The 26,709-nt window shown below is 44.0% G+C and overlaps 1 protein-coding gene and 1 long non-coding RNA gene across 4 annotated transcripts in view; one reads left to right on the plus strand and one right to left on the minus strand.

Moving 5' to 3' along the window:
• ASTN1 (astrotactin 1) overlaps window positions 1–26,709 on the minus strand; it is a 302,406-nt gene that overhangs the window by 186,350 nt on the left and 89,347 nt on the right. For all 3 annotated transcript variants that reach the window (XM_042975952.1, XM_042975954.1, XM_042975953.1), the window contains exon 2: window positions 972–1,159. In XM_042975952.1, coding sequence (XP_042831886.1) covers window positions 972–1,159 — 188 coding nt within the window. The remainder of the gene's footprint in view (window positions 1–971; window positions 1,160–26,709) is intronic.
• LOC122235803 lies at window positions 9,615–20,266 on the plus strand. Its single transcript, XR_006213849.1, has 2 exons — window positions 9,615–9,824; window positions 19,821–20,266. It is a non-coding gene; the product is annotated as an uncharacterized LOC122235803 (long non-coding RNA).

Consider the following 26,709-nt stretch of genomic DNA (forward strand, 5'->3'; position numbering starts at 1 on the left):
GCACGTAGTGTTGGTATCAGAGTAACAGATAAAGTTTAGATCAAGACCTAGATTGGTTTTATGTAGTTTTGTAAACATGAAAGAGCCCATGCCTTCTGTATATATGGCTCATGAATAATCAGTCCGGCCTCAACTTGCTCTCAGGCTTCCCTAGAAGCAGACGATATGTTGGTTTTACCAATACCATACTAATATATAAGATGCCAAGGGAAGCAGACATTGTCTATGCCCACTGGGAAATTCATTCATTTCTTCCACAAATATTTATTAAGCATTAACTATGTGAATGCATTGTTCTGAGTGCTAAGAACACAACAGTGCACAAAACACCACCAGACAAAACCCCTGCCTGTCACTGTACCATCTACTTTTGAGTGAGATTCTAGAACACAAGTTCCTAGAATTTTAGGAAGAATCTTATCATTTTTTTTGAGGCCTCAAATTTCTGAAGAGGAGAAGGGAGGCTGATGGTGACAGTTCTGAGCTAGGTTACAGGGAGGGGCAAATATCTATTGATATGCCCTTTGTTGTAAGAGGACAGAAAGCCAAATGTTGACTTTCTCCTGGCTAGAAGAGGAGAGAGAGGGCTTGGTAGCAGCAAGCAGCTTGGCAATTCAGTCATTCAGCAAACATTTATGGAGCAACTATTACAAGATATTCTGATCTACTAGTTGAAGAACGCCTTTATAAGACAATCCACTGCCACCATCTGATATTCTCGTTTGTAAAAGTTACTCCATGTCTAGGCATGTCCCCAAAGAGAACAGGTGGGTAACAGTGGTATAGAAATAACTACCACTTATATTTCACCCCAGGTGGAGACACTTCCCACAAATGGGAAATTTACTTATTAACGTGATCAATGATCGTTGTGGAGTGAGTTTCGTAGAGCTACGTTCACGGCGCCAAGGCTCTTAAAGTCAAGATAACATAAGCTACGGCCTGAGAGGTTAAAGCCACGCTGCTCCTACCATGACTGAGATGTGCAGGATCCTCAATTCCTCTTCTGCTGATTCATGCTGGGGTTCTTCAGTTGGGTCTTGTCCAGGGAGGCTGGGAGCACCATCTTGGTGATGAATGTGAAAGAGCAGAGTGCCATTCTCCAGCCACTGCTGCCTCCAGCGCACCAGAGGGATGTCCTCTGTGTTTCCTGAGATCTCTAGAGGACAAACACCAAAGCACAGGTCAGAATTCGGACTGGCCCAATCTGGATCTTCTTATTCATCTTCTTCCTAGGCAATGGTACCAATCAGCCGGTGTCAGCTAAAGACGACAAAGGGTTCCAGCTATGGTTAGGTCAGGTTTCAAATCTCCAGGAAGGGAAGAGGCCCCGAGAAGAAGAGACTTATCCACCCCCTAGATCTTTGCTCCATAATTGAGTGAGCCAGACTCTCACCCATTGAGAAAAACACCAAGGTGAAAATTTGAGCTCTTCCCCATATTTCTACGATCAATAGCATCCTTTACCCAGCACTGTTTGAATACCCTGATAACCCCGGAGGTAAATAGAAGGTTGTTTGCCTCTTGTAAATTTGAAAATGTGAGTTCCCTAGCAATTACTCCTAGACACCAGTGAATCTACCAAGGAAAGAGCTGGTAATTACTGTGCAGAGAACTGGCACATCTGGAACAGTCCTGGGAGGTTATTGCAGAGCAACTGGGGCTGACAGAATATTTCTAAAACCACAATCATTTGCTGCATAGCCCACTGGAGATGTGTAATACTCGCCGTGGCAGGGATGTTTTTTTAATTCCCTTTAATTTTTCTCTTCAGTTTTGCAGAGCAGAGCTGGTACACACAGAGGGGGTGGTGAAAACCTGGGCCCTTAGCACAGACACAAGCACTCACCTGCTCTCAAGGCTCGAGATGGAGGCACCGGACTATCATCAACAATTAACAACAAAATACCAAAAACCTACTATGCATTTCACACTGCAGGTGCTAAGCTACTGGTACAGAAGTATGCTATTATGGGTCTCTCCTGCTAATATTCCTAAGCAAGATCACATCGAAGCTATGAGATAATTCACAACAGAGAGACCTGATTAGCCCAGCCTTTCCTAAACTTCATTTGGCCTCAAAATCATTTCTTCCTTAACAACTATTACCACCCTAGGGAACTAATATTCCACTGAGCACACTTTGGCAATGCATTGCTTTATAAAAGTTCATTTTTTAAAAGGCATGGCTTCTTCTCCCAAAATTTATCACCTTTGACCAAAAAAAATAATAATTCCACGGACATAAAAAAGATTTAATAAGACACATTTAGAATAGTATTCTCATCAAGTACCGCACCATAAAGAGGGAAGCAATTTTGAATATTTATGGAGTTTATAAATATCTTTCACTATTTGTAGGAGGGCACAAATGATGTTCTGCTTTATTTATTTACTTATGTATTTATTCATTAATTGACTTAACATATACATTGGGCATTCACTGTGCACCAGGCACTGTTCTAGGCACTGTGATACTAATCTAAATGAGGCCCTCAACAAGTTCTCCAAAGCAATCCACCCTTGGGTGAATGTGAATGTGGGAGGTGTTACACCATGTATATAATGACACCATGTGAAAACGTACAATTTAAGAGTAGGCTTGCCTGGGTTGAGGTGGAAGAAGGGGAGGAAATCTGGAAGAAGATGGTAGTGGCCTTGGGTCCTAAAGGGTGGTGGATATCCTTTTAACAGGTACAGTTGTGGAAAGGGGACATGCAGACACTGATAGGAGAATTAGAAGGAGGACGAGGAAGAAGAATACTGGCTGGTCCGCTCAGGGTAGGTTGATGAAAAGAATTCACAGGAGCCACAGGTCATTAGCCTATCCCTAAAAGACACAGATAGCATTCCCTACCTCTTCCTAATACCCTCCAGACCAGGGAGAAGAGTAAATGGGTGTGTGACGGGAGATGAGGGGACAGCAAAGACAGGATGATCAGAGACCCCCTTCATCCTCAGCCCCTCGCCCACTCGCCTGGCGCCCAAACATCCCACCAGGATGGCGAGCTGTCCGTGCTCTGGAAGTGACCAGCTCAAGCAGCCAAGAAGCTGCACAGGGTGTAAGAATGGAAGATCCCCCGCATCCAGGTCTTGGTTTTCCGCAGGCACAGCCCCATTTGTTAAGTGAGGCAGTGAGTGACACAGGACTCCCGAGTTCACTTTTCCTCTAACGTGGCCTTCCAGACTTCCAGGTGAAGAGAAACCCTTGGGCGTGCCTCCCAGCAGCAGCCACACGACATGTCACTACAAGTGCCCCAATCACAAGCTACTTCCCAACCATGGGTCAAGCCCCAGGAAGATTCCTCCTGGGAAGCACATCCCTCCCCCAAGTGCCTTCCCTGCCGCTGCAGGAAGAGACCAGTCTCCTCAGCATGGACAAAACTCACAAGCACTAACAGCTTATAATAGAACACCCAACACCATAATTCAATCACTCAGAGCAACACGCTTTCAGCCTCCTACCCACACCGGCTCTAAGCCAGCCTGGGATTAATTCCATACATGTTGGGTGCCACTTCAGGCCTTCCTGTAACTCTTTAGAAGGAATCTAGCACCTCATACCTCCAAAGCGCTTAAAATGGATTTTTCTTTCCCAGGAGACTCTCATCAACTAGGCCAGGCTCATTACCTCCATTTTTACTGTGGAAGCAAGGACAAGTAAACACCCAGATCAAGGTCATGCCAGCCTGACACAGAACAGGAGCTAAAACAGAAGTAGTCCTATCAGATCCCCTCCATTGCCAACACACACCAGACAACATGACTTTTGCAGAACCACGGAGAGAGAGAGAGAGAGAGCACATTTGAGTATGGAGTGCGTGTGGTCTTCTAGCAGGTTCTGAGCGGCAGTATTTTTATTTGTTGTGCAAGGTCTTAGTATTCCAGGACTTCTTTATTTAAAAAAAATTGAAAACATTATTTTATCAATAACATTTTATTAAAAAACATTTTTTAATGTTGATTTATTTTTGAGAGACAGGGAGACAGAGCGTGAGCAGAGGAGGGGCAGAGAAAGAGAGAGAGAGAGGAGACACAGAACCTGAAGCAGGTTCCAGGCTCCAAGCTGTCAGCACAGAGCCTGACACGGGGCTCAAACTCACGAGCCGTGAGATCATGACCCGAGCTGAAGTCAGATGCTTAACTGGCTGAGCCACCCAGGCTCCCCAAGTACTCCATGACTTCTTTCAAAATTGAGATAGAATTCTCATACCATAAAATCTGTCCTTTCAAAGTATACAATTCCATGGTGGTTCGTACATTCACAAAGTTGTGAGACCATCACCACTGTAATTCCAGAACATCTTCATCAGCCCAAAAAGAAACCTATATGTATTGGCGGTCCAAGACAATTTCTGAGGTTGAAGGCGTTCTGCTCCAGGGTCCCAGGAGTGGTGGTATCAGGGAACGAACAGGTTATTGACAAAGTGCTCCCACAGGGAGGTGAGCTGAGAGCACAGAATCTCTGACCCTGGCTTCCAGGCCAGCCCTCTGAACCTCTTTGTGAGATATTCATGCCCATCTCCACAGACAGTGATATCCTGATCCTGCCCAGACCAGACTCATGGTAGAGGGCAAAAAAAAAAAAAAAAAAAAAAAAAGGGTAAAGCAAGGAGAGCACCATGCCTGCCCATGAGGGTGCCTGTCGTTTTTAAGATTCAAGATAATTGCAGAATGATAGCTTCTCCTTTGGCCTTTTTCCCTGTCCTGGCAGGATCTGACATGGGAGGGCCAAAATGCTAAACCAGGAACTTATTTACTTATGCTGAATCTGCCCTAGGCCAGCCGATGAAAAACCACAGGGCACAGTAAACGTCTTGTGAATTTCGTCACCAATGGAGCTGAGATCAGAGCTTGGAACATCAATGTAATCACGTTGGCCTGGATGTTAGCAAAGGGTCTCCAGAAGAAGAAATGCTCAGAAATTGCTTTAGCAATGCAAGCCTTCCCTGAAACTCCCAAGAGGTACATACGGGAGGCGACAGTTACTCTGGTCCAAAGCCTCCTGAGGGCTGTGGATAAGGCTCACACTGAGCCTCTGCTCTGTGTGTGCTCCGCAGTGGAGCTCCATAGTGGACTGATTAAAACAAGTGCCTACAGAAGCCTCCACAGCCATTTCAAGATACCACGGGTGGGCTGGGCACCATTGCCAACAGCACGCTGTGGGATGGAGATCTCCAGAAAGGGAAGGGTGCCCTTACTCTTAACGTGTCCATTCTTCCCCTATACGAGCCTCACGTCTCCCAGCACCTCCCAAAATTCTGGAACTGCCTAGAATACACAGAAACCAGGACGCCATTTGTTCCTGTATACAATGAAGATTTTTGGAGCACACTCCATTGGCCACATTCAGCAAACTGCTATATGATCCCTACCCTGAAAGAGGCTTTGATCTAGGAAGAAACTGAAGACATGGCCAAGACTAAGTACTCCAAGCGGTAACAGCCATGCTGAGTTGGGGGAGGGTGGGATCTGGCTGGACATGGGATATAATGGGAAGAGACGCTGGAGGCAACTCCATATGAAGAGAATGTGTACTAAGAAACGGCGGCCTGATGCCTGTTTGCAGAAGGGTAGCGTTAGTGCAGAGGAGTCATGGAGGACGAGGGAAGGAATGCAGATTGATGTCAGGTGTGAAAGGTGTGAATGCCAGTTTAAGCAGTTCCGAGCTCATGGAAAGTCACCCCCGGACTCATTAAGCAGAGAAGGGAATAAGGCCAGGATTTAGAAAGATCAAGAAGACCCAGAAAGAGAGCGGCAGACAGACTAGACTCTACCCCAATCTCATGGTAACTCTGATCCCGTATTCTGCAGTGACCAAAATACTGAGCTGGAACTCAAGAGATCTGGGTCTGGAGTAGCCTTGAATGTACTGCCTAGCTTTGAGTTTCCTTACCTACGTAAGAAGGAGCTGTACACATGAATTTCAAGACCGTTTTGTAACTTGACATTCCACGATTCTAAGTCCAGAACAGGGTGCTTCACATGACCGCCTAGAAAGATGGTAATTTGCACGTGCCAAGAAATGTCCACTCTTCTCTCAGGCCTTCCCTGCATTCCACCTCCCCTTTCCCTCTGAGCACAGGGTGGACAGGTTTGGGATGATTTCATCAGAGCCTTTAAGAGCCAGGCCCCTTCTTGGACTGGACCTCAGGCTGGGGAGAAAGGTTCTCATTCCTGCTGACGCAGATACGCGGTTTCTAAGGAAGAAATCCTGGAGCTTCTGCATATGCAATAGAGAAGCAGGAAGATGGGTAAGCAGAGGCAGTCATGCTAGAGAATGAGCTGGAGTGGGGAAAGGCACAGTGGAGAGTGAGATAAAATCACTTTTATTATCATATTTTTTTATTTTAGAGAAAGAGAGACAGGGCAAGCAGGGGAGGGGGGAGGGGGAAGGGAGGGAGGGAGCGAGGAGAGAGAGAGAGAGAGAGAGAGAGAGAGAGAGAATACCAAGCAGTCTCCACCACACTCAGCACAGAGGCTGACGCAGAGCTCGACCCCACAAATGGTAAGACCATGACCCAGGCCGAACTCAAGAGTTGGACGCTCAACCGACTGAACCACCCAGGCACCCCCAAAATCACTTTTCAGTTAGTCATTGTTGTAATGTTAGCATGTGCCCTGTGAACTTGTAGCACTGTGTTTTTGTGGGGTTAGCTTAGGATACCCAAAGCTTGCTACAAAAATTCCTTTTCCAAACACAACAACTTCCTCCTACCATCCAAGTGCCGTGCCCCTTCCGTAGGTGTCCCCTCACGCTGAGCATCCCTGAACTGAGCCACTAGAACAACATAGCATGTCAGCATCAGAATTTCCCCCGAAAGACAACTTCACTGAACACCAGATCTATGATGCCCTCTTCCAAAGAATTTGGCAATTTAAAGTCAAATGTGGATTTGAACTGGGAAAATTCTCAAAGACCCTTTAATGCACTGAATAACTCAGAGTGGCTTAGAGCACTCTAAGCCTTTCTGGGCCCTTTTTTCACTCCTGAGAAGGCTGAGTTTCCAGCTAAACCCAGCTAAGTAGTAATGAGGTTGTTCAGGTGGTGAGGTCAAGCCAGGAGGAGGCATGAACTTGTCAATTCCAAGCCTCTCATTGAGGCACCTGCTGAACTGACCCTGCAGTCTTTCAAGGTTGAGGGCGACACCCCCTGATGACCATTACTGACTATTAGAAGACCTTGTTTAGATCAGGATTTCCAAACTTGCTGATAATCTTAGAAACTCTTCCTCTAACCAAATATAATACAGCTTCTGAGGGGGCTCCCCAGCGCAGAGTCAGAAAAGATCTGGATCAATTGGAAGACAAATAAAATGCACTACCACGAAACTCCCTGCTATTAGAGGAGACTGGAGGGGGTAATCTATGCATTATCAGTTTTGCCTGGCTGTTTTTCAATTCTGTTAACTATGATATTGTGAATAGCCTCATGTTCTTGATGAAAAAATTGCAGGGGAAAGGGTCATCTCTAAAAGTGGAAACTAGCCTTCTCTCCACCCTGTGCTACCACAGTGGCCATTTTGAGTTTCCCTATGTGATGGAGACTGAGCTCAGGACTTCAGCAGGGATAAGCCAACTATTCAAAACGAATGATAACAAATGGGTTTTGTCCATCAGTGACTATCACTAAGGTAACCAAAGGTAAGCCTGTGATATAATTACCTCCCTTTCTTCCACTCTTTTTTGATGTTTCTTCCCACCCCACCCCCACCTGCCTGATTTCAGAGTTTGAAAGATTATTGATGGTAGGTGCCAGTTCCCACATGGTTTCATTATGGTCTTCCAACTGAAACTATAACAGTGGCATTAACTTTCAACACCTTTGTAAGAAAATAACCTGCTTGAGTCAGGGGTTAATAACAGCAGAGGATCGCTAATTATCCTGCAAATCTTTACCCTGGTATCAAACGTGACCCAAGTCTTTAATGTCTCTGGAACGGCAGCCTCTGAAGACCCCAACTTGTTCCATAACATAATGACAGCAGCACATTAGTGTCCTGGCCATCTGTGAAGAAAGATAAGGGACAGATGAAGAGCAGACAAAGGAGAAGGATGCAGAGAGAAAGGACAAAGTCAAGAGAAGTAAGAAAAGGAGGCTAGCCAGAGAAACGATGTCCCTCGGGCTGAGTTGGCTGGGCCTCTACACCTCTCGCTACAGGGACCATCTGGTAGGGAGTTCTGAAGTGATACAATCCCACAGCCCACAGTAAGAAACACATAAGATAAGGTGCCCTGCTGGGCCTGAATTCAACCAGCACAGATGCCAGAAACACCGATGGTTTGCCTGAAGTCTGCACCTATGGAGGCCTGGCTCAGTGAACAACAAAATGGGAGACAGCATAGCCAGGAAATTCTTTTGTAAAGATGTTCAAAGTCCTACTGCGAATGGAACTCTCAATGTGCTTCCTCTATTCAATTCACTATCTGCCATGGGGCTGTTTCTTATCATCTCATGGCTTGAGCCATGGACACAGAATCACACAAGCAAACCTTCCACAGCAAAATGGATTAAAATTTCAAGAATCTCTTTTTCAAGTAACTAGAACCTTCTTGACTTGCAGATCTGGGATAGAAATTTCCACTTGTGACAAGGAGAAGGATAACTGAATTTCTATTTCCTTTCCTTGGTGACACGTGCTCTCAAAAAACAAGAGTGCCTCAAAGCATTAATGATCCAGTGATGAGAAACGGAATGGCGGGTTGAACGGAGCACTGGATGGGGAGCTGGAAGAATAAAGCTGTAGTAATCTCTCTGGAGCTCCTTTTTATCATCTTCAAATCATGGGACCAGGAGGTCTCTAAGGACTCCCAAGCTGTGACCATGGTATTCCATGACACAAAGCCACACGTGACACTTGGTTCTAGTCATACCCCAAATCAGGTGAAAGCTAAGTATATTTCTGCATGCCAACTGGATAAGTCTCTGTGGGAGTTTTTCAAATCAGCCTTTCCTCTTGAGAGTATGGAATGCTTCTAGCTCACTCCAGCCTGTCAACTTCTAGAGTAAGGACTGGCTGTACAGAAACTCATGAGAGTGACCTCTGGAAACTCCAGTCGGTGGTCCCCAATAAGAAAGCATCCACATATAGATGCTTCCAAAAGGCTGATGTGGAGAAGGGTAGTCTCAGTAAGAAAACCTCACCTGATCTCTCTCGGCAGTCCTACCTTACAGAACTATATTCTGAATAGGTCAGAAAAGCTCACTGCCTTTAAGGCTAGCCACCCACCCGCATCTCATTTTCCAACAGAGGTTTATGATAGACTAAAATGAACCAACACAGAAAGCAAGAGTGATTAGAGAAAGAAATAGACTTGACAGTCCATGGTATGGTGTCTCTGGGGCCGAGTCGGGGCAGAAGATGCAAAAAAACAAAAACACACACACAAAAAAACAAAAAACAAAAACAAAAACAAAAAAACAGAAGGTAGATTTTAAAATCAGACGTGACGGAAAGCAGCAAAGCTTTCTATGGATGCTGCTGGAAGTAGGTCACTCTCTGCTACTCTGTGCCGGCATGAATAGCAATCGAGCAACTACACGAACATTCTATTTACCTAGCCATGGAGATGAAAACATTCCTGTGGCAGAAAAACGCAGCCAAAAGGTTCTGACACAACCAGAGAGATGAGGAGGCATTCAAATGGCTTATGATTTCATCCAAAATGGTTTGCTTGTTCCTACTACAGTGTTTCTCTGGATCTTTTCAAACCTCCGCAAAGAGTTTATCCACATGATACTCATTAAAGTCTCATTTGAAAGGGGGGAAAAAAGCCCAAAGCTCTTTGAAAAAGCCAGGGTTATCTGAGCTGCAGATGTACTGGTAAGAAAATTTTTAAATATATCCAGCTCTATTCTCCACTGCCACCCGACTGACCTTTGTAAATTGAGATAACGACACGCATTTAACAAAATCTGACATCAAGTAAGATGTGTAATAATATTTAAACTCTGTAATGTTAAAATATGTATTTACGGATCATTTCATACATTGTAATGAGAATAAGTCATTTTGAAGCCTGCAGGTTCATGACTGGAATTCTGATTTGAGCTTTGTAAGTCCTTGGGGGCCACTTCCCTGCAGTGTGGCATTGGAAGCAATATGGCGGCCTGTGTTTTAGAAAGCCAGGGCACTAGATGGATGCAGGATGATTGCAAGGAGAGTTCTTCTCAGACAAGTGAGAGCTCTGCTCCTTCGGAATCCTGTCTCGCATCCTTTAAGTCCTTCATTATTAACAAAGAGTTTAGCATTTGCGATAGTTCTCACCCTGAATTATTTCAATGAGGTCCCCTGTATGGTTCTCACCTTATAAAAGGGATGGGTAGAGAAAACGTTAATGACAAAAGATGACCCGTAATGACATAAAAAGGAGAAAAACCCACTGCTTGTCCTAAACTGTCTTGATTGAGCTCCATTTCTTATTAGTTCTCATCCATTTGTATTTCTGTTCTTATCATCTGTGTTTCAACTCAACAAGTAATATGTCTATTACGTGTTGGCTCTGCTAAGAAGCCCTTTCAACATTCACGGGTTAACTTAAGCCTCAATGACGCTTTAGTGTGGGTATTTATATTCCCATTTTACAGATGAGGGGTTCCAGAAAAGTCAATCTACTTGACCAAGGTCACCCAGTTAGTAAATACTAATTAGGGGGAAAGATGCCCAGGCCCCCTGACTGCAAGGCTACTGTTCTTCTCCACTATTTCAATTCCCATTCTCTCACTTTGTAAATCTCAACCCCAGGATAATATAAGTGCTCAGCAGTATCTGACATATGATGAGCACTGATCAACATCAGTGCCTTCACTGTCATTGTTAATATGGTTTGTTGTTGTCATTATTAGAGCCACTCACATAAATTCTAAAAGTGACTAATAATCCTTGACAGAGTTAAGCAAATGGTCCCTTTAAATGACCCCAACTGGGAGGCACCTGGGTGGCTCAGTCAGATCCGCCTCTTGATTTCGGCTCAGGTCATGATCCCAGGGTCGTGGGATAGAGCCTATTGGGATTCTCCCTCTCCCTCTCTCCTTGCCCCTCCCTTGAGCTCTCTCTCTCTCAACCTCTCTCTCAAAATAAATTAATTAATTTTAAAAAATAGATGACTCCAGCTGCTTAAGAATCTTCAGAAGCCTGGGAACCCTAAGTCCAGGAATGAGCTCAGGTCCAGTGAGGAATGGGGCCAAGTCACTTGTGTATATTTCTCTAATGCTTGTTAGCACACTGAACACTCTTTAGATCTCTCTCATAAAACCCCCCTTTATATACATACCTCTGCTTTAAGACCCAGCCACAGAGATTCTCACCGAGGGAGGCTATGCCATCCATGCCCATTCAAGGCCGGCGCGCAAATGAGTTTGCCGTCGGGCACTTACCAAGAGACTCGTGAATTCACACAGGCAGGTCCCCCTGGAGGGCCGAGGGTGTGGTGACTGCGGTCAAGGAAGAAGCAAGGACCAAATGGAGGTTGTGAGCAAACTGAGTCCTCTTCTGCAGACGAAATCTGTTTAAGTGCTTGTTATCATAAATGCCAGAGGTATTGCAACTTAATTTTTTTTTAAGAGGTATTGCAACTTAAGCAGAACTTGTCTTTCTCATCTCAATCCTGGGGAGCAAAGCTTTCTGGCCCATTCCTACAGACCTGTGAGCCCACCTTGCTGACCATGAGCACTGCCTTCTTGCACATACAAAGGTGGGCAAGACAAGCATTTCTCTAGGCTCTTCTCTCTGAACCATTTCCTCTTACAGAAAAGGGGGAGGGGGTGTCAAGTGACCTCTAAAGCCTCTTCTCCCTCTAAAATTCTCTGATTTTAGTTGGCATCTTCCTACGATCTGCACTTGCCATACTGGAAACTAAACCTTAGGTTCCTCCAGACTGAAGATGAAAAATGCTACGAATCTTTGGTATCTCTGCTGTGTTGTCCAGCCTAAGAAAGGAGAGTGGGAGGGAATTCTACAAAGACTCAAGCACAGGAAAAATTCCTTATTATCATCACTGCGTTACAACTTGCAAAGCCCACCCTTATAAGGCCCCCTCCCTTTTCGTTCATCAATCCTATGCAGTAGGCTCTACAAAGGTAGAGTCAGAAGGCCAAACAGTGATGATCACAAGGGTTAGTGCTAATGAGATGGAGATAACAGGGCTCAACTCCAGTCTTCTGACTCCGAGCTCAATGCTCTTTCTACCAAACTGTGCTGTCTACCAGAGCGATGTTTATTTATACTGAGAAATCATGAACCACTGTGCTTGTATTTGAGCTTAATGAATTAGATATACAGAAGATATACATCAGGAGTAAACACTGTCAGGAGTTTGAAGAGTTTGGACTCACAGGCCCAGGAATGAAACTGAGTTATTAACCAATTCGCACTAGTCTACAAATCACATGGCAATCTGATGTGATTTCCCCATGACAGACTCCCTTGGAAGATCAGATCTGCTTCTTCCTCTCTTCCAGTTATGGGTCTGAAGACTCTCTCGACACTGCCTTGGGCTCATTTCTGCAGGCTTATTTGGGTAAATGCTCATTATAATAGGGGTCAAGATGACCTCTAAATGACCTGACAGACAGACCTCCCCAGGGAATCGTGGATCTGGCCATCTAGTCCCAACAAGAGTGGGTTAAAGGAATACAAGGTCCCTTGATTTCAATAAGATGTTGCTGCTTAAACAGGAAGGACAGACACTGACAAGACCAGTTGCTAACATCTTTGTGCTTTTCTTCTCTTTCTTCATTATAGCCCGCTCTATATTCTTTCTTAATTCTAAAGCCCTCCCCTCCTCTCCAGGCCCTCTACACAAAACACACATTAAGAGGCTGTCAGCGAGAAATATGAGTAAGGTATTCTTCATGAAGGACTCATTTTCAGAAAACAGGTGAAGTCTGTCTGCCATTTTGCATTAATCAATGGCACCAATCCTCACACCTGCTCTGGCCTTCTACCCTTTTATTGTGCGGATGACTGCTCTGTGGGGCATGTCCGAATCTGTGGGCTTATATTATCATATATACTTTATGGCACCAGGAGGTTTTTCCCTTTTTTCTCGACTCCATCTACAAGACTTGTAATGTTCATGCTCCACAAGTGCCTAGTGTCCACACAATGCTGGGTGATGTAAAGACCAGGCTGAATCTGCCAGAAATGAAGTAGGACAATTGAGAATTATTATTCTTTTTCACAACAGCTATCACATTGAGCTAAACACATACATGCTCCTTAAGCTACTGAACAGCCTATAAGGTAGGTACTATTATTACCCCAGGATTAGGGAGGTGAGGCACAAAGAGACTAGGTAACATGACTCTAGAAAAGGAACACATTCTTCCTGAAGCCTTACATGGTCCACTCACCAATTCTAAGTGAAAGATCTAGGGAGGGATCATTAGCACCCAAGCCAGCACACTGACTCCATCGGTGACCAAGGAAGAGGCTGCAGACACACCGTGGTGAGATCAGTCGGGCAGAATCCTTGGTATCATCTGCCATGGCCATAAGAATGGGGAATGGTGAGGCACAAACTGGACCTGAAAATCTATCCATATATTCTCTTTTGTGACTTGATCAAGTCAAGAATAGGAAGTATGGGTACATGTATAAACATCAGCCCCAAACACATATGGTTTTTGAACCTAATTCAGAACGATGGCTAATGCTTATGACACATTTGCAATATGACAGGCACTATCTAAGGGCTGTTGAATACACTGATTCATCTCACCTTCACAGCCACTGCATGAGGTGAACAACTACAGGTTAGAGGGCGAAGGTTCAGAAAGGTTAAGCAGTTTGCCTAGCATCATATGCTTAGCAAGTAGAGGAGACTGGATTCAAACAGGATGTCTAGATCCAGAGTCTGGATTCTAAACCACTATACTTCCCTGCCTCTTCCCCGGGGTGGGGGGGGGGGTCCAGTATATACCCCCTGTTATAAGACTAATTCCTAATTAACCTATTTGCTCCCTATGTATTCCTTGCCCCTTTTCTCCTGATTTTCTGCCACAGCCTTGCTACCATTCTTATATTTTAACTGGAGTTACATTTCTTCTGGAATTTCATTTTTAATTTTCAGCAATGTTCCACACATATTTCCACTGCAAGATAACCTCCCATGGTTAGTTTTCCTTCTTAGCTGATCCTGGCACACCATATCGGTACCAAAGATCAGGAAATTAACCTGGAGGTGGCCCTGACATTTTCATTCCCTACTTAGTAGCACTGACCCATTAGTTAGAGGCTGATTCTATGGCCAAAAAGGCACAGAGCTGGAAGGCAATTCTGTGTCAGGAGGCTCATATCCTCTAGGACATTGGTCTTAAAGCTAGGATCACCCTGGGGTTGGGTGCCTTGCTGGCTTAGCCAGTAGAACATATAATTCTTGATTTCGGGGTTGTAAATTCAAGCCCCACATTGGGCGTAGTGATTATTTTAAAATAAAATCTTAAAAAGAAGCTAAGGTCGATCTCAGCTTCTTAGCAACTATGTCTTTTTCATTCATGAAATTTCCAGTGTCTTTGTTTACTACACTTATATTTTCTGGTTGTACCACACCTGGGAAATAAGTTCTGTATGAATAATACCTTCTGGGCGAAGGAGTACTTCCTTTCATTTGCCCTAAGCTCACCTTCCTTGGGTTTCAAATAGAGCTTTGAATCCTAGCAGTTGAGTGTTTGGTGAACAAGGTCACACATACTTTAAGTGACGAAAATTCCTCTAAGAGTCCACCTTTGTATCAGTAGACTCATTCATATTTCTTTGGTACATTTTTGGCTGTTGTGTCCAGTATGGGCCAGGCTTTTTATTCTGCCTTCATAGAACCGTACCCACCTCCTCCTGACAACTGCACCTGCCGTTCTCATACTTCTGCTGCAGTCAATAAATGTGTTCCCCAGAGTGGAGCACACAGCATAGCAGAGACAAGAAGGATCCCAGTATCAGAAAACCCTAAGTTTGAGAGAAGGTTCCTGCACCTATTAACTCTGCAATCTTTATGCCTCAGTTTCTCTACCTTTCAAAAAATGGAAATCATACCAACATCTACCTTACAGGGTGATTAAAGTGAAAATGCAAATGGAAGTGGTTCAAAGCATGAGAAATAGGAGTTGTAGTTATTAATCTTAATAGGATCCTTAAAGATCAGTGACAAGAATAACTTATTTTATGCCTGGTAGAAAGTCAACTGGTTCTACATAAGTGTAGAGAACTGTTGGGCTTCCCAGGCACTTCATGATGACATTTCGTTCCTCCTTTTTAGCCAGGATAGCATACTGGCTCCGTGTTTTCAGCAAATGATTTTAATGAATTCTAGACTATTTTTCTGAATCATTAATAATGTGACAGACAGCCTTTTATTTTATAACTGTAACCAGACCCTGTATGCGGGAGGGCACTGCCTTGATGTTGATGGCATGAAAATCACCTCCCTCTGCTCCGTCCTTTGACATGGATTCTAATGATCTCCTTGCAGTCTGTCTCCATCAGCTTGACTTTTTAGTATATAAAGTTTAGTATCATCTAAATCATGTGTAAAGACTGTCAGTTATACCACTTTCACAACTGAGGCTCTATCACCAACAAATATGGTGGTTACTTACCATTAAAAATAGATTTTAAAAGCCATATATGAACGACCCAACGCTAACATCATCCTCAATGGGGAAAAACTAAGAACCTTCCCCCTAAGGTCAGGAACAAAAGACAAGGATGTCCACTCTTGCCACTGTTATTCAATATAGTATTGGAATTCTTAGCCACGGCAATCAGACAACACAAAGAAATAAAAGGCATCGAAATCAGCCAGGAGGAGGTCAAACTTTCACTCTTCGCAGATGACATGATACTCTATATGGAAAACCCAAAAAATTCCACCAAAAGCTGCTAGAACTGATCCATGAATTCAGCAAAGTAGCAGGATATAAAATCAATGCACAGAAATCGGTTGCATTCCCATACACCAACAATGAAGCAACAGAAAGAGAAATCAAGCTATCGGTCTCATTTACAATTGCACCAAAAACCATAAAATACCTAGGAATAAATCTGACCAAAGAGGTGAAAAATCTATGCACTGAAAACTATAGAAATCTTATAAAAGAAACTGAAGAAGACACAAAAAATGGAAAAATATCCCATGCTCCCGGATAAGAAGAACAAATATAGTTAAAATGTCGATACTACCCAAAACAATCTACATATTCAATGCAATCCCTATCAAAACAACACCATCATTCTTCACAGAGCTAGAACAAATAATCCTAAAATTTATACGGAACCAGAAAAGACCCCAAATAGCCAAAGCAATCTTGAAAAAGAAAACAAAGCAGGAGTTATCACAATCCCAGACTTCAAGCTATACTACAAAGCTGTAATCCTCAAGACAGTATGGTACCGGCACAAGAACAGACACTCAGATCAATGGAACAGAATAGAGAACCCAGAAATGGACCCACAAACATATGGCCAACTAATCTCTAACAAAGCAGGGAAGAATATCCAATGGAATAAAGACAGTCTCTTCAGAAAGTGGTGCTGGGAAAACAGCAACATGCAGAAGAATGAACCTGGACCACTTTCTTACACCACACACAAAAATAAACTCAAAGTGGATGAAAGACCTAAAGGTAAGACAGGAAGCCATCAAAATCCCTGAGGAGAAAGCAGGCAAAAACCTCTTTGATCTTGGCTGCAGCAACTTCTTACTCAACATGTCTCTGGAGGCAAGGGAAACAAAAGCAAAAATGAACTACTGGGACCTCATCAGAATAAAAAGCTTCTGCACAGTGAAGGAAACAATCAGCAAAACTAAAAGGCAACTGACAGAATGGGAGAAGATATTTGCAAACGACATATCAGATAAAGGGTTAGTATCCAAAATCTATAGATCTTGGACTTCTCAAGCTCAACACCCAAAAAACAAATAATCCAGTGAAGAAATGGGCAAAGACATGAACAGATACTTCTCCAAAGAAGACATCCAGATGGCCAACCGACACATGAAAAAATGCTCCACATCACTCATCATCTGGGAAATACAAACCAAAACCACAATGAGATACCACCTCACATCTGTCAGATGGCTAACACTAACAACTCAGGCAACAATAGATGTTGGTGAGGATACGGAGAAAGAGGTTCTCTTTTGCACTGTTGGTGGGAATGCAAACTGGTGTAGCTACTCTGGAAAACAGTATGGAGGTTCCTCAAAAAATTAAAAATAGAACTATCCTACGACTTAGCAATTGCACTACTAGGTATTTATCCAAGGGATATAGGTATGCTGTTTTGAAGGGGCACATGCACCCCAATGTTTGTAGCAGCCCTATCAACAATAGCCAAAGTATGGAAAGAGCCCAAATGTCCATTGACAGATGAATGGATAAAGAAGATGTGGTATATATATACAATGGAGTATTACCCGGCAATCGAAAAGAATGAAATCTTGCCATTTGCAACTACGTGGATGGAACTGGAGGGTAGTATGCTAAGTGAAATTAGTCAGAGAAAGACAAATATCATATGACTTCACTCATATGAGGACTTTAAGAGACAAAACAGATGATCATAAGGGAATGGAAACAAAAATAATATAAAAACAGGAAGGGGGACAAAACATAAGAGACTCTTAAATATGGAGAACAAACAGAGAGTTACTGGAGGGGTTGTGGGAGGGGGGGATGGGCTAAATAGGTAAGGGACATTAAGGAATCTACTCCTGAAATCACTGTTGCACTAGATGCTAATTTGGATGTAAATTTTAAAAATTAAGTAGATTATTTATGTATTTATGGATATTTCAGAGAAAGCACCAGCGGTGGAGGGAGGGAGGGGGGAGGGAGGGAGGGAGAGAGAGAGAGAGAGAGAGAGAGAGAGAGAGAGAGAGAGAGAGAGAATCTTAAGCAGGCTCCACACTCAGCATGGAGCCCAACACGGGGCTCGATCCCATGACCCTGGGATCATGACCTGAGCTGAAATCAAGAGTCAGACACCCAACCAACTGAGTTGAGAGCCACCCAGGTGCCCCTAAAAAATAAAATTTAAAGATAGAACCTAGTAAAGCTCTTTGCAAATCTAAGCAGATCCCCTTGATGCATATGTATGGTACACCCCTATGACAGAGACACTAAGACTTGATTCCCTTTATAGACATCCAGTGTTGCCATGTCCCCCACTGCTTCTGCCCACCCACTCCTTACACTCCTGCCTACCCACCCCTTACACTCACGCTAAGTTCAATTCACACTGAAGTATTTAGAGATCTCATCCATCATTTTCAACTTTGGTGACTGGCCCCCAATAAGGGCTGAATTCCTACAAACAGGAAGGGTCTGTCAGATGACGCTGAGTCAGATATTTTCACACCGTTTTCCCCAACTTCATCTCTGAAATTCTTCAGGATTCATGGCTATATCTTGTGCCACATCCATAACTTACCTATTTCTGGTTCCCTGGCTTGGGGTATACTTAGTACAGGTGACCCTCAAACAACATGGGTTAGAACTACACAGATCCACTCACAAGCGAATTTTTTTCCGGTAAATGCAGTACTGTAAATGTATGTTTTCTTCCTTATGATTTCCTTAATACCATTTTCTTTCCTCTAGCTTACTTTATAATAGAGTCTCTTAATACATACAACAAACAGAATACATGTCAACCAACTGTTTATGTGATTGGTATGGCTTCCAGTCAACAATAGGATATTAGTGAACTTTTTGGGGAGTCAAAAGTTATTCACAGATTTTTGACTGTACAGGGAATCAGTGCCCCAACCTCCATGTTATTCTAGGTCACCAGTACTCACTGTTACTTGGTTTACTACTTAAATCTTCAGAAAGTAAGATGTCTGTTGAGATTTCACAAATTCTTCAATAACAACTGAGAAAAGTCATTTCATCAGTTACTTTTCTCGGTCCCCCCCCCTTCCACAATCATGAAAGGATTTGAGGGTTTTCTGACCGGCACCATTTTGTTACACCTTGTGGGGATCTCTTATACCCCTGATGGTAACCAAAAACAAACATTTTGGTCAATTAATTTCTATTTAACACACATTATTTCACATTTGGTCACTTAAAAATCTATTAATGATTCCCAAATCCCTGTGGGTTTTTCTTTTTACTATTTTCCATATTTATAATGTTCCCTTGGGACAAAATACACACTAGGTAGCTTTGCTTTCTTTGCTAGAGGTTTCCTCAATAACGTAAGGAATCCATAATATCCCCCTTTGTGTTTTCTTTGGTTTTGCGTGAAAAGCTGAACCTGGATTTGGTGGGGAAAAAAAACTTCCGGTATAAAGATGGCTTTTCTTTTTGTGGGCAAACCTTTCGATCTTAAGTGATGGATCCCCCAACTACAACAGAAACCCCTCAGCACATCCACGATCCCCTCAGGAACAAACCAGAAAGCCTACACTGAGTGGCCTCAGCAGTAAGACAGATGGAGAGGGCATACAGCCTTTGCCAAGAGGGAGGGCCAGTCATCTGGGGAAGGGACGGGAGAAGGAAAGATGTTTCCCGTCTAGAGTTTCTAAGATTGTATTATAGATGATAAAACTAAGATGAAGGGACTTTAAAAAGTAGCTGGCTCTGCCTCTTTAATTACCCTGTCTAGAAAGAAAGTCTGTCATCAGGGCTGGAGTCTGGGTCTGTTCAAGAGATTGATTGGAGTAAGACACTTTTTTCATCCAATCTAGATTGCTTCAGTTTTACTGGAATTGAGGCGGGCCATAAACCTATCAGTGACTCAAGAAAATTGAAGCAATTAAGTCTGCAGGTGCGCACATTTGTAATATTAATGATGGATCTGTGTTAATACCAGTCACAGGAGGCTGCCACGTGGCATCCCCAGCGTCTGCTGGGGATGAGATGACCTCGCCAGGCACCGGTATCCACAGTCCCGACACCAGCGAGTTTTGCTTGGTGAGGAGGGACCTTTGTCACCTGCCCATGCTGCTCCCCTCCATCCCAGCCCTGACTTAGGATGCTTCCTCATCATGGCTCCAATTCCAATCAGATGATTTCATAGACGCTTCATGTGACTCGGGCGAAGAAAATGCCAGTTAAAGGTACCTAGTTAGATATGGAGGGAGTAGAATTTGCCAGCGTAATTTCGGAGTCTGACAGACTGCGTTTGCATATGAACCATCCTCCTTAATACTGGTTTGCCCTGAACAGGTTATTTAAGCCTAAAAAGGATTATATCTACTTTATAAAGTTGTTGTGAGCAGGAAATGAAGTAATAAATGTAAAGCTCTTAATACAGTGTCTCGTAGCTATGGTCACTTTAGTGATTTCTCCTTTTCTGACCTTGAAAATATTTTAGCTCCTAGAAATCATTCCTCACAGGCTGGCAGACTACTTGAGGTTGAGGGACAGGTTTATGAAGAGAAGAGCAGGCAAGTGCCTGAAGGGCCCCTTCCGTAGGCATTTCTTTCCACCTGACCCTCTCGGGGCGGGGGGGGGGGGGCGTGTCACCAAGGGCAGCCTGTCTATAGACCGGGCAGCGACCCATGACATAGATCAGCACAAGACGAACTCATCAGATTCTGATTCTTAGGAATCTGAACTGGGGAATATGGACGAGTCAGGCACAAATCAGCAGAAGCAGAGCTCAGAGAGAGGCACAGTAAAACACACAGATGGGGAGTCTGCACCATAAGGGCCACTTCAAGCTGGAGAAATGAGGAAATACAAAAAACATGAGTAAGCAAAGCTCTGAGGTAGAGAAAAGACATGGGGCGAAGAGGGAAGACGCTAGGCAAGACCGCAGAGGGACGCGGAAAAGCAGGTGTGGGGCAGGATGACACAGAGAACACCCCGAGGCCCTCTGCGGAGCCCCGAGAGCTATCCCGGATCCAGGGCCACCTGCCTCGAGGCCTGGCAGGGGCATGCGTCCTGCTCCCTCATTCCTGCGAGGCCACTGCCTCCTGCTGACATGTGCGAGTCCTAACAAGGACTCCCCCCTCACTGAGGAACTGAGTCCCTGCGCCTTGTAATCAACCACAGGAGCCTCCCCACTGAGAGTGAACACCCTTCAGAAAATCTGAACTGCTCAGTGCATTCTGAACCCTGGCCCCTCCCCAGATGACCTTGATCACGGCACACAGCACAAGCCTCCTCTGGTCCTTCTGTTTCAGCTTACAGCGGACTCTTCCCGCGCCCCCCGGAACGACAGGTAAATAAGTACATATCGCTCTTTGCGAGAGAAGTCATGAACAATGTTTGTTTAGTCAAAGAGTAAACTAGACCCAGAATTGTATCTTTTCAAGTCAAAGTACGGTCCTGAAAGTCTCTTCCTAATTTTTTCCCATCTGTAAAATGGGAGTCACGATAGCACAAACGTCAAACCACAACATACTACATCTGCAAGATCATGAAACACGCAGGTAGATAATGATGCATTCTTCTTTATTATAAAAGAAAAGATTTTCCTTTGCCAACCCACATAACTTAACAGTCAGCAACAAGGAGAAAGGAAACAAAAAAAAAGCACTGTACATGACAGCTAAAATCAGAATTTGATAAGATATTCTACTTCTAAAGGGATACCGTCAAGTAAAAAAAAAAAATCAATTTGAGGAGGGGAAAAAAATCTGGTTTGTTTATTAGTTTTGCTCCTAATGCCACCAAATGGACCTCAATCTGAAATGGCTTTTGAAATCAAATTTGCTGTTCTCCGATTCTGCAACTTACTCTTTATGCTAATCTGTCTGCACCTGCAGGGACAAAGAAACTGGCAACCCTGAACATGAGAGCCAGGAAGAAAAAGCAGCACAAAGATTCAGGAAATTAAACCAGGACTAAATCATATTAGGTGTATAAAGGTTGGACTTTTTATAAAACAAGGAAAGAGTGGATTGAATCTCTGAGGGCGTATTCCAACTGGAAAAATGACAGACCCTCGGTGAAGGAGCTGGTGTCTTTCCCGGGTCCCAGAAGAATGGTGGCACGTGGGGGTTGGGGGCAATCTGTAAGGCTCAGTGTCGGGGCCACGCTAGGTTTCTCCCAGCCTCGTGCCCCTGAATGTAAATAGGAGTTGCTATAGGAATGTCTCAAGGAGTTTCATCCTTTAGGAATTTAGCCTCTAGAAGCTGGGGTTAATTCTTCCTTGCAATCTAAAAATCTATTTACTTAGGTCTTATTTTGAAAGAGGGACCATGATTTTAAGGAAAATCTCAGCCACCATTTATTTTCCCGTTGTTTCCCATTATCTGCAGCCTCAAACATTTCCTTTCTGCTGACCTGCTGCTACTTCATCAGGCATGCTCTAAAGGTGGCTGGAGGCCAAGTTCAGTATCACAGCCACTACAAAACCAAAGGATAGAGGCGTTATGAAGGAAGTTAAAAATACTGTCCTTTCCTGGGTGGCTCAGTTGGTGGAGGGTTCACGACTCTTGATTTTGGCTCAGGTCATGATCCCAGGGTCGTGGGATCCAGCCACAGATCAGGCTCCTAGCTGAGTGTGGAGCCTACCTGAGATTCTCTCTGTCTCCCTGCCTCTGCCCCTCTCCCCCACTCATGCTCTCTTTCAAAAAAAAAAAAAAAAGACAAAAAGAAAAAGAAAAAGATACTGTCCTCATCTTACTGGTGTCCAACCCTTCAACAGCAGAAACTCCACACCCCCTATTTAAAATATAACAAAAGCTCAGAGTTAAATATTTTGCCCAAGGTCACACGGAGCATTAGCTCATAAGAAATCCAGAGAAAGCATCTCAGACTGAGGCTCCTTCTGTTATACTGCTTCTCAGAATCCAGAAAAAAATTGAAAATATAATTTTTATATTCTAAAATGCTTCTACTTTGAATATTTTCTCTATTGCTCTGTCCAGTATATTTAATCTTAGACTCCGCACTGTCAACGTTCAAGTTCTGTCAACAGCCGGTGGCTGTTGAGGTCCAATGAATGCTCTGAATGTTATGTGTTTAATGCTCAAGGAAAAATATCCATTTCCACCATGGAGTTATTAGGCCTAGGGAAAAAAATCAATTTGGCAGCTAAAATGCTCAACAGCCATACTTCCTCTTCGTCCTCCTAAGCATCTCTTTATTCCTCCTTTTTTGCCCTATCACCAGGCATAAAAGAAGACAGGTATCACACACCTCAAAAAAGAGGTCATGGGGGCACCTGGCTCAGTGGGTAGAGCATCCGACTCCATCTCAGGGTCATGAGTTCAAGCCCCACCTTGGGTGTGGAGCCTACTTTAAAAAAGAAAAAAAAATTAATTTCAAAGGGAAAAAGATGTTATATAAGATGAAATAAAAAGGGAATCAATTTTGGATCCACATCCTGACGTTTCACTAGACCAGCTGTCTTATTTCCTTCAGACCAACGCTAATTTCTTATAGAAATAAGGTCACTTTTATGGTTAGTAATTCAGCAGAAGCATTTCTGTAGCAAACGGCACAAACTAATTTATGAAGTAACTCTTTTTCATTAATTGATTAATTGAGGAAAGTCTGCACATCCCATATTTGTGAGTTAAGGAGACGGAAAACAAGAGGTTAATTGACTTTCTCAAAATCATGTCATGAAACAGGGTTAGAGTGAGGGTTCAGAGCACCTGCCTCTTTAGTCCAATTTGTTATTGGAGGCACAGAGGAATGTCTTTTAGTGAAACTTCTTGAGATTTTTATGTCCCTAATTCTGTTCTGTTTCCCTAGGGAGGAAGTGTAGTGAAGGGGAAAGAGAATGGACTTTAGAATCAGACAGACGTGGTTAGACTCTCAACTCTGACATTTGCTTGTCGTAGGATCCCAGGCAAGTTATATAACCTCAGAGCCTCTGTGTCTTCATTTGTAAAATGTACGTAACAATAATCACTTCGAAGGATGTGTGTAGATTAAATGAGACCGTGTGTGAAGTGTGTAGCAGGCACTCAATATATGTATGTATCCTTCTTCCTCGGACAATTAAAATATAACTGAGCCACAAGAGAGATAACAAACCAGAAACTGGAGACCCGTCTTCATTTACTTCCAATTAGCCGATGAGTTCTAACGCTTCAATCTGAAAATAAGATAAATTGTGTGGAGAAAGCACATTGAGAGTACCATTTTATTTATTTATTTTATTTTTTTAAGTTTACTTATTTAATCCCTACACCCAACAGGGGGCTTGAGCTCGCTACCCCAAGGTCAAGAGTCGCATGCTCTTCTGACTGAGCCAGCCAGGAGCACCTGATGGTACCATTTTAAGTGCCAGGGTCTTCTCATTGGACAACATGAAGTAGGAAAAACATGAACCAGAAGAAGGAAGAACCGAGCCACAAGTGGACTGTGTAAATTTCACTCATCCATTCAAAGTATTCTCTTGAGTCTTATCTTCACGCCAAACCCTAAAGGTCACAAACACGAGTGAGCTGGTCCGTGAGTTTACGTTCTGGAATGGGCAGGGCGAAAGAAGGAAAACAACAGTTAGGAATGCCATGAGGGAGCTGCGGGAGCGATAGCCACAGGACAGAGTGAGGGTATACTCCATTCTTTTAAAAACTTTTTGACCATTTTCACATCTTTACTTCGACCACCCAGCAACATCTAACATCATGGTTTATTCCTCCCTGAACTTCTTTTTTCTGTTTTAACTGGAGTATGGTCAACACGTTACATTAGCTTCAGGTGTACAACACAGTGACTGGACGAGGGCACGCTCTGTGAGCCACCCGTCACCATGCAACCCTATTACAATTCCATGGACCATTCTGCCCCAAATCTGATGTTTTCCTTAAGTTTTTCATTGAAGTAGAGCCGACATGTAATATTAAATTAGTTAAAATTACTAAATACGAAATTAGTTATAAATTCGTTTCAGGTGTGCAACATAGCGATTGAACAATTACATCCATTACAAAATGCTCACCGTGGTAAGCGTATTACAGTATTATTGACGGTATTCCAGATGCTGTACTTTCCATCCCCATGATTTATTTATTTGATCACTGGAAGTTTGTACCTCTTAATCCCCTTCATCCATTTCGCCCATTCCCCCACCTCTCCTCCGCTTTGGCAACCACCAGTGTGTTCTCTGAGTCTGAAGGGGAGAGAATCAAGAAGGTTTCAAGGAAGAGGCGATATCTGCACTAGGGTTAAAGATAAGTGTGGTTGTCTGAGCAGAGTGTATGTGGCAAAGGGAGACACCGGCCATGCTGTTGGCTAGAAAATGGAACCACGGAATAATGATAGCAGAGCACTCTCCGAGAACATCAAGAAGGCACTTGGCAGGCCGTAGCCGGAGCGCTCACTGGAGGCCGAGTCACAGGGGACACCGTGTGACACGCTGAAGGGTTTGAGCTTTATTTTCTGGCAAAAGGGAGTAAGACACAAGGCTGATTTGGGCCTTTAAGCAGGTAGCTGTGGCATATAAAGACCAGAAGAGCTGAGATCAGAAACAGGGAGAACCAGCTATGAAAAAGTGGAGCAAAGAGGGGTTAGGGGCCTGTACTATGGACAGGAGAAGAGAGAAAAGGCAGAAGTAACAGAAGGGGGTGGAAATTAAGACCGAGTCACTGCTCGGGTCTGGGGATGACGGGAAGGGAACGCATGTGGATAACCCTGAAAGGCTAGTGTGAGGCCCACCCCCAGAAGACACACAAGATGGGGAGCAGGTGTGGGGGAGGGAGCGGAACTTCCCATGTGCTGAGTCTGAATTGCACACTGGACCTCCAGGCAGGGGCACCCATGGGTACGTGAATGCACATGTCGGAAGCACGTGGGAACATCCTCCTCCCTGGTTGGGCAGGCGAAATGGTACCTTGGAGCCACAGGAACGGATGATTCATCTAGAAGTGTGCAGCGTGTAAAGGTCTGGGCCCAAGGATGACCACGGGACAACACTTTCCTGTAAGGAAAAGGCTTCTCTATGCCTCAGTTTTCCTCTTCTGTTAAGTGAGAGGGACGGGCTTCTGTGCCCTCTTCGGTTATTTTCTCCTCTACAATGTCTCATTTCATGCTTTTTTTATCGGGCTCCGGCTTTCCCTCACAACCGGCTCCCTTTTCTTCCTTCCACCTTTGTTATTTTTGGAAAAGGCTGTTTGAAGCTTAAGCCCCTCTGAAGTGGCCCCTTGATCCCTCTGTCGTGAGGGCGTGTGTGCAAAGAGTACGGCAGGGAGACTTCACAGAAGAAGAAAAGGCAGGCGAGAACAGAGGCAGGTCTCTGTGCCGGGACATGGCCCTTCTCATGCCTTCAAAGACGCCACAATAGGATGGATTTCCCTCCCACTTCTCTGGTGTCCGGGGGAGGTGTTTTTGAGGCACACCAGAAAATAACACCGGCACCCGGCATGAAATACTCCTGGCTCCCTCGATGCTCTCTCTCCTCAGGCTGGAGGGAGCTCCACCACTACAAATTGTGCCTAAGATCCTGGCACCTCATTACCTACCAGGAGACGGAAGAATTATTAGCACCATAAAATTCTCGTTGGCCATATCCCCATTTATGATTTTACCCACTCTTCGTCTTAGCAACGCACCATGTTTCCCACTTTTCTACCTCCCACCTGCACGAGGCCCATGTAGACACTCTCTGTGGAAAATACACCCAAATTCCTATTAAACCCAAGATAGAGAGGAGGAAATTCAATTTATTTTTTGTATACTGCCCGTTTCTCATTAGCCTTGACTTCTTAAGCCCTTGGGTTATGGGCCAGTGCTTATTTTCATGGCTGCATCACTAGATTTTATTACATTTGTACCGAGAGGCAAGATAGTCTCAT

The sequence above is a fragment of the Panthera tigris genome, chromosome F3 (assembly GCF_018350195.1).
Source record: "Panthera tigris isolate Pti1 chromosome F3, P.tigris_Pti1_mat1.1, whole genome shotgun sequence".
Taxonomy (NCBI): Eukaryota; Metazoa; Chordata; class Mammalia; order Carnivora; family Felidae; genus Panthera; species Panthera tigris.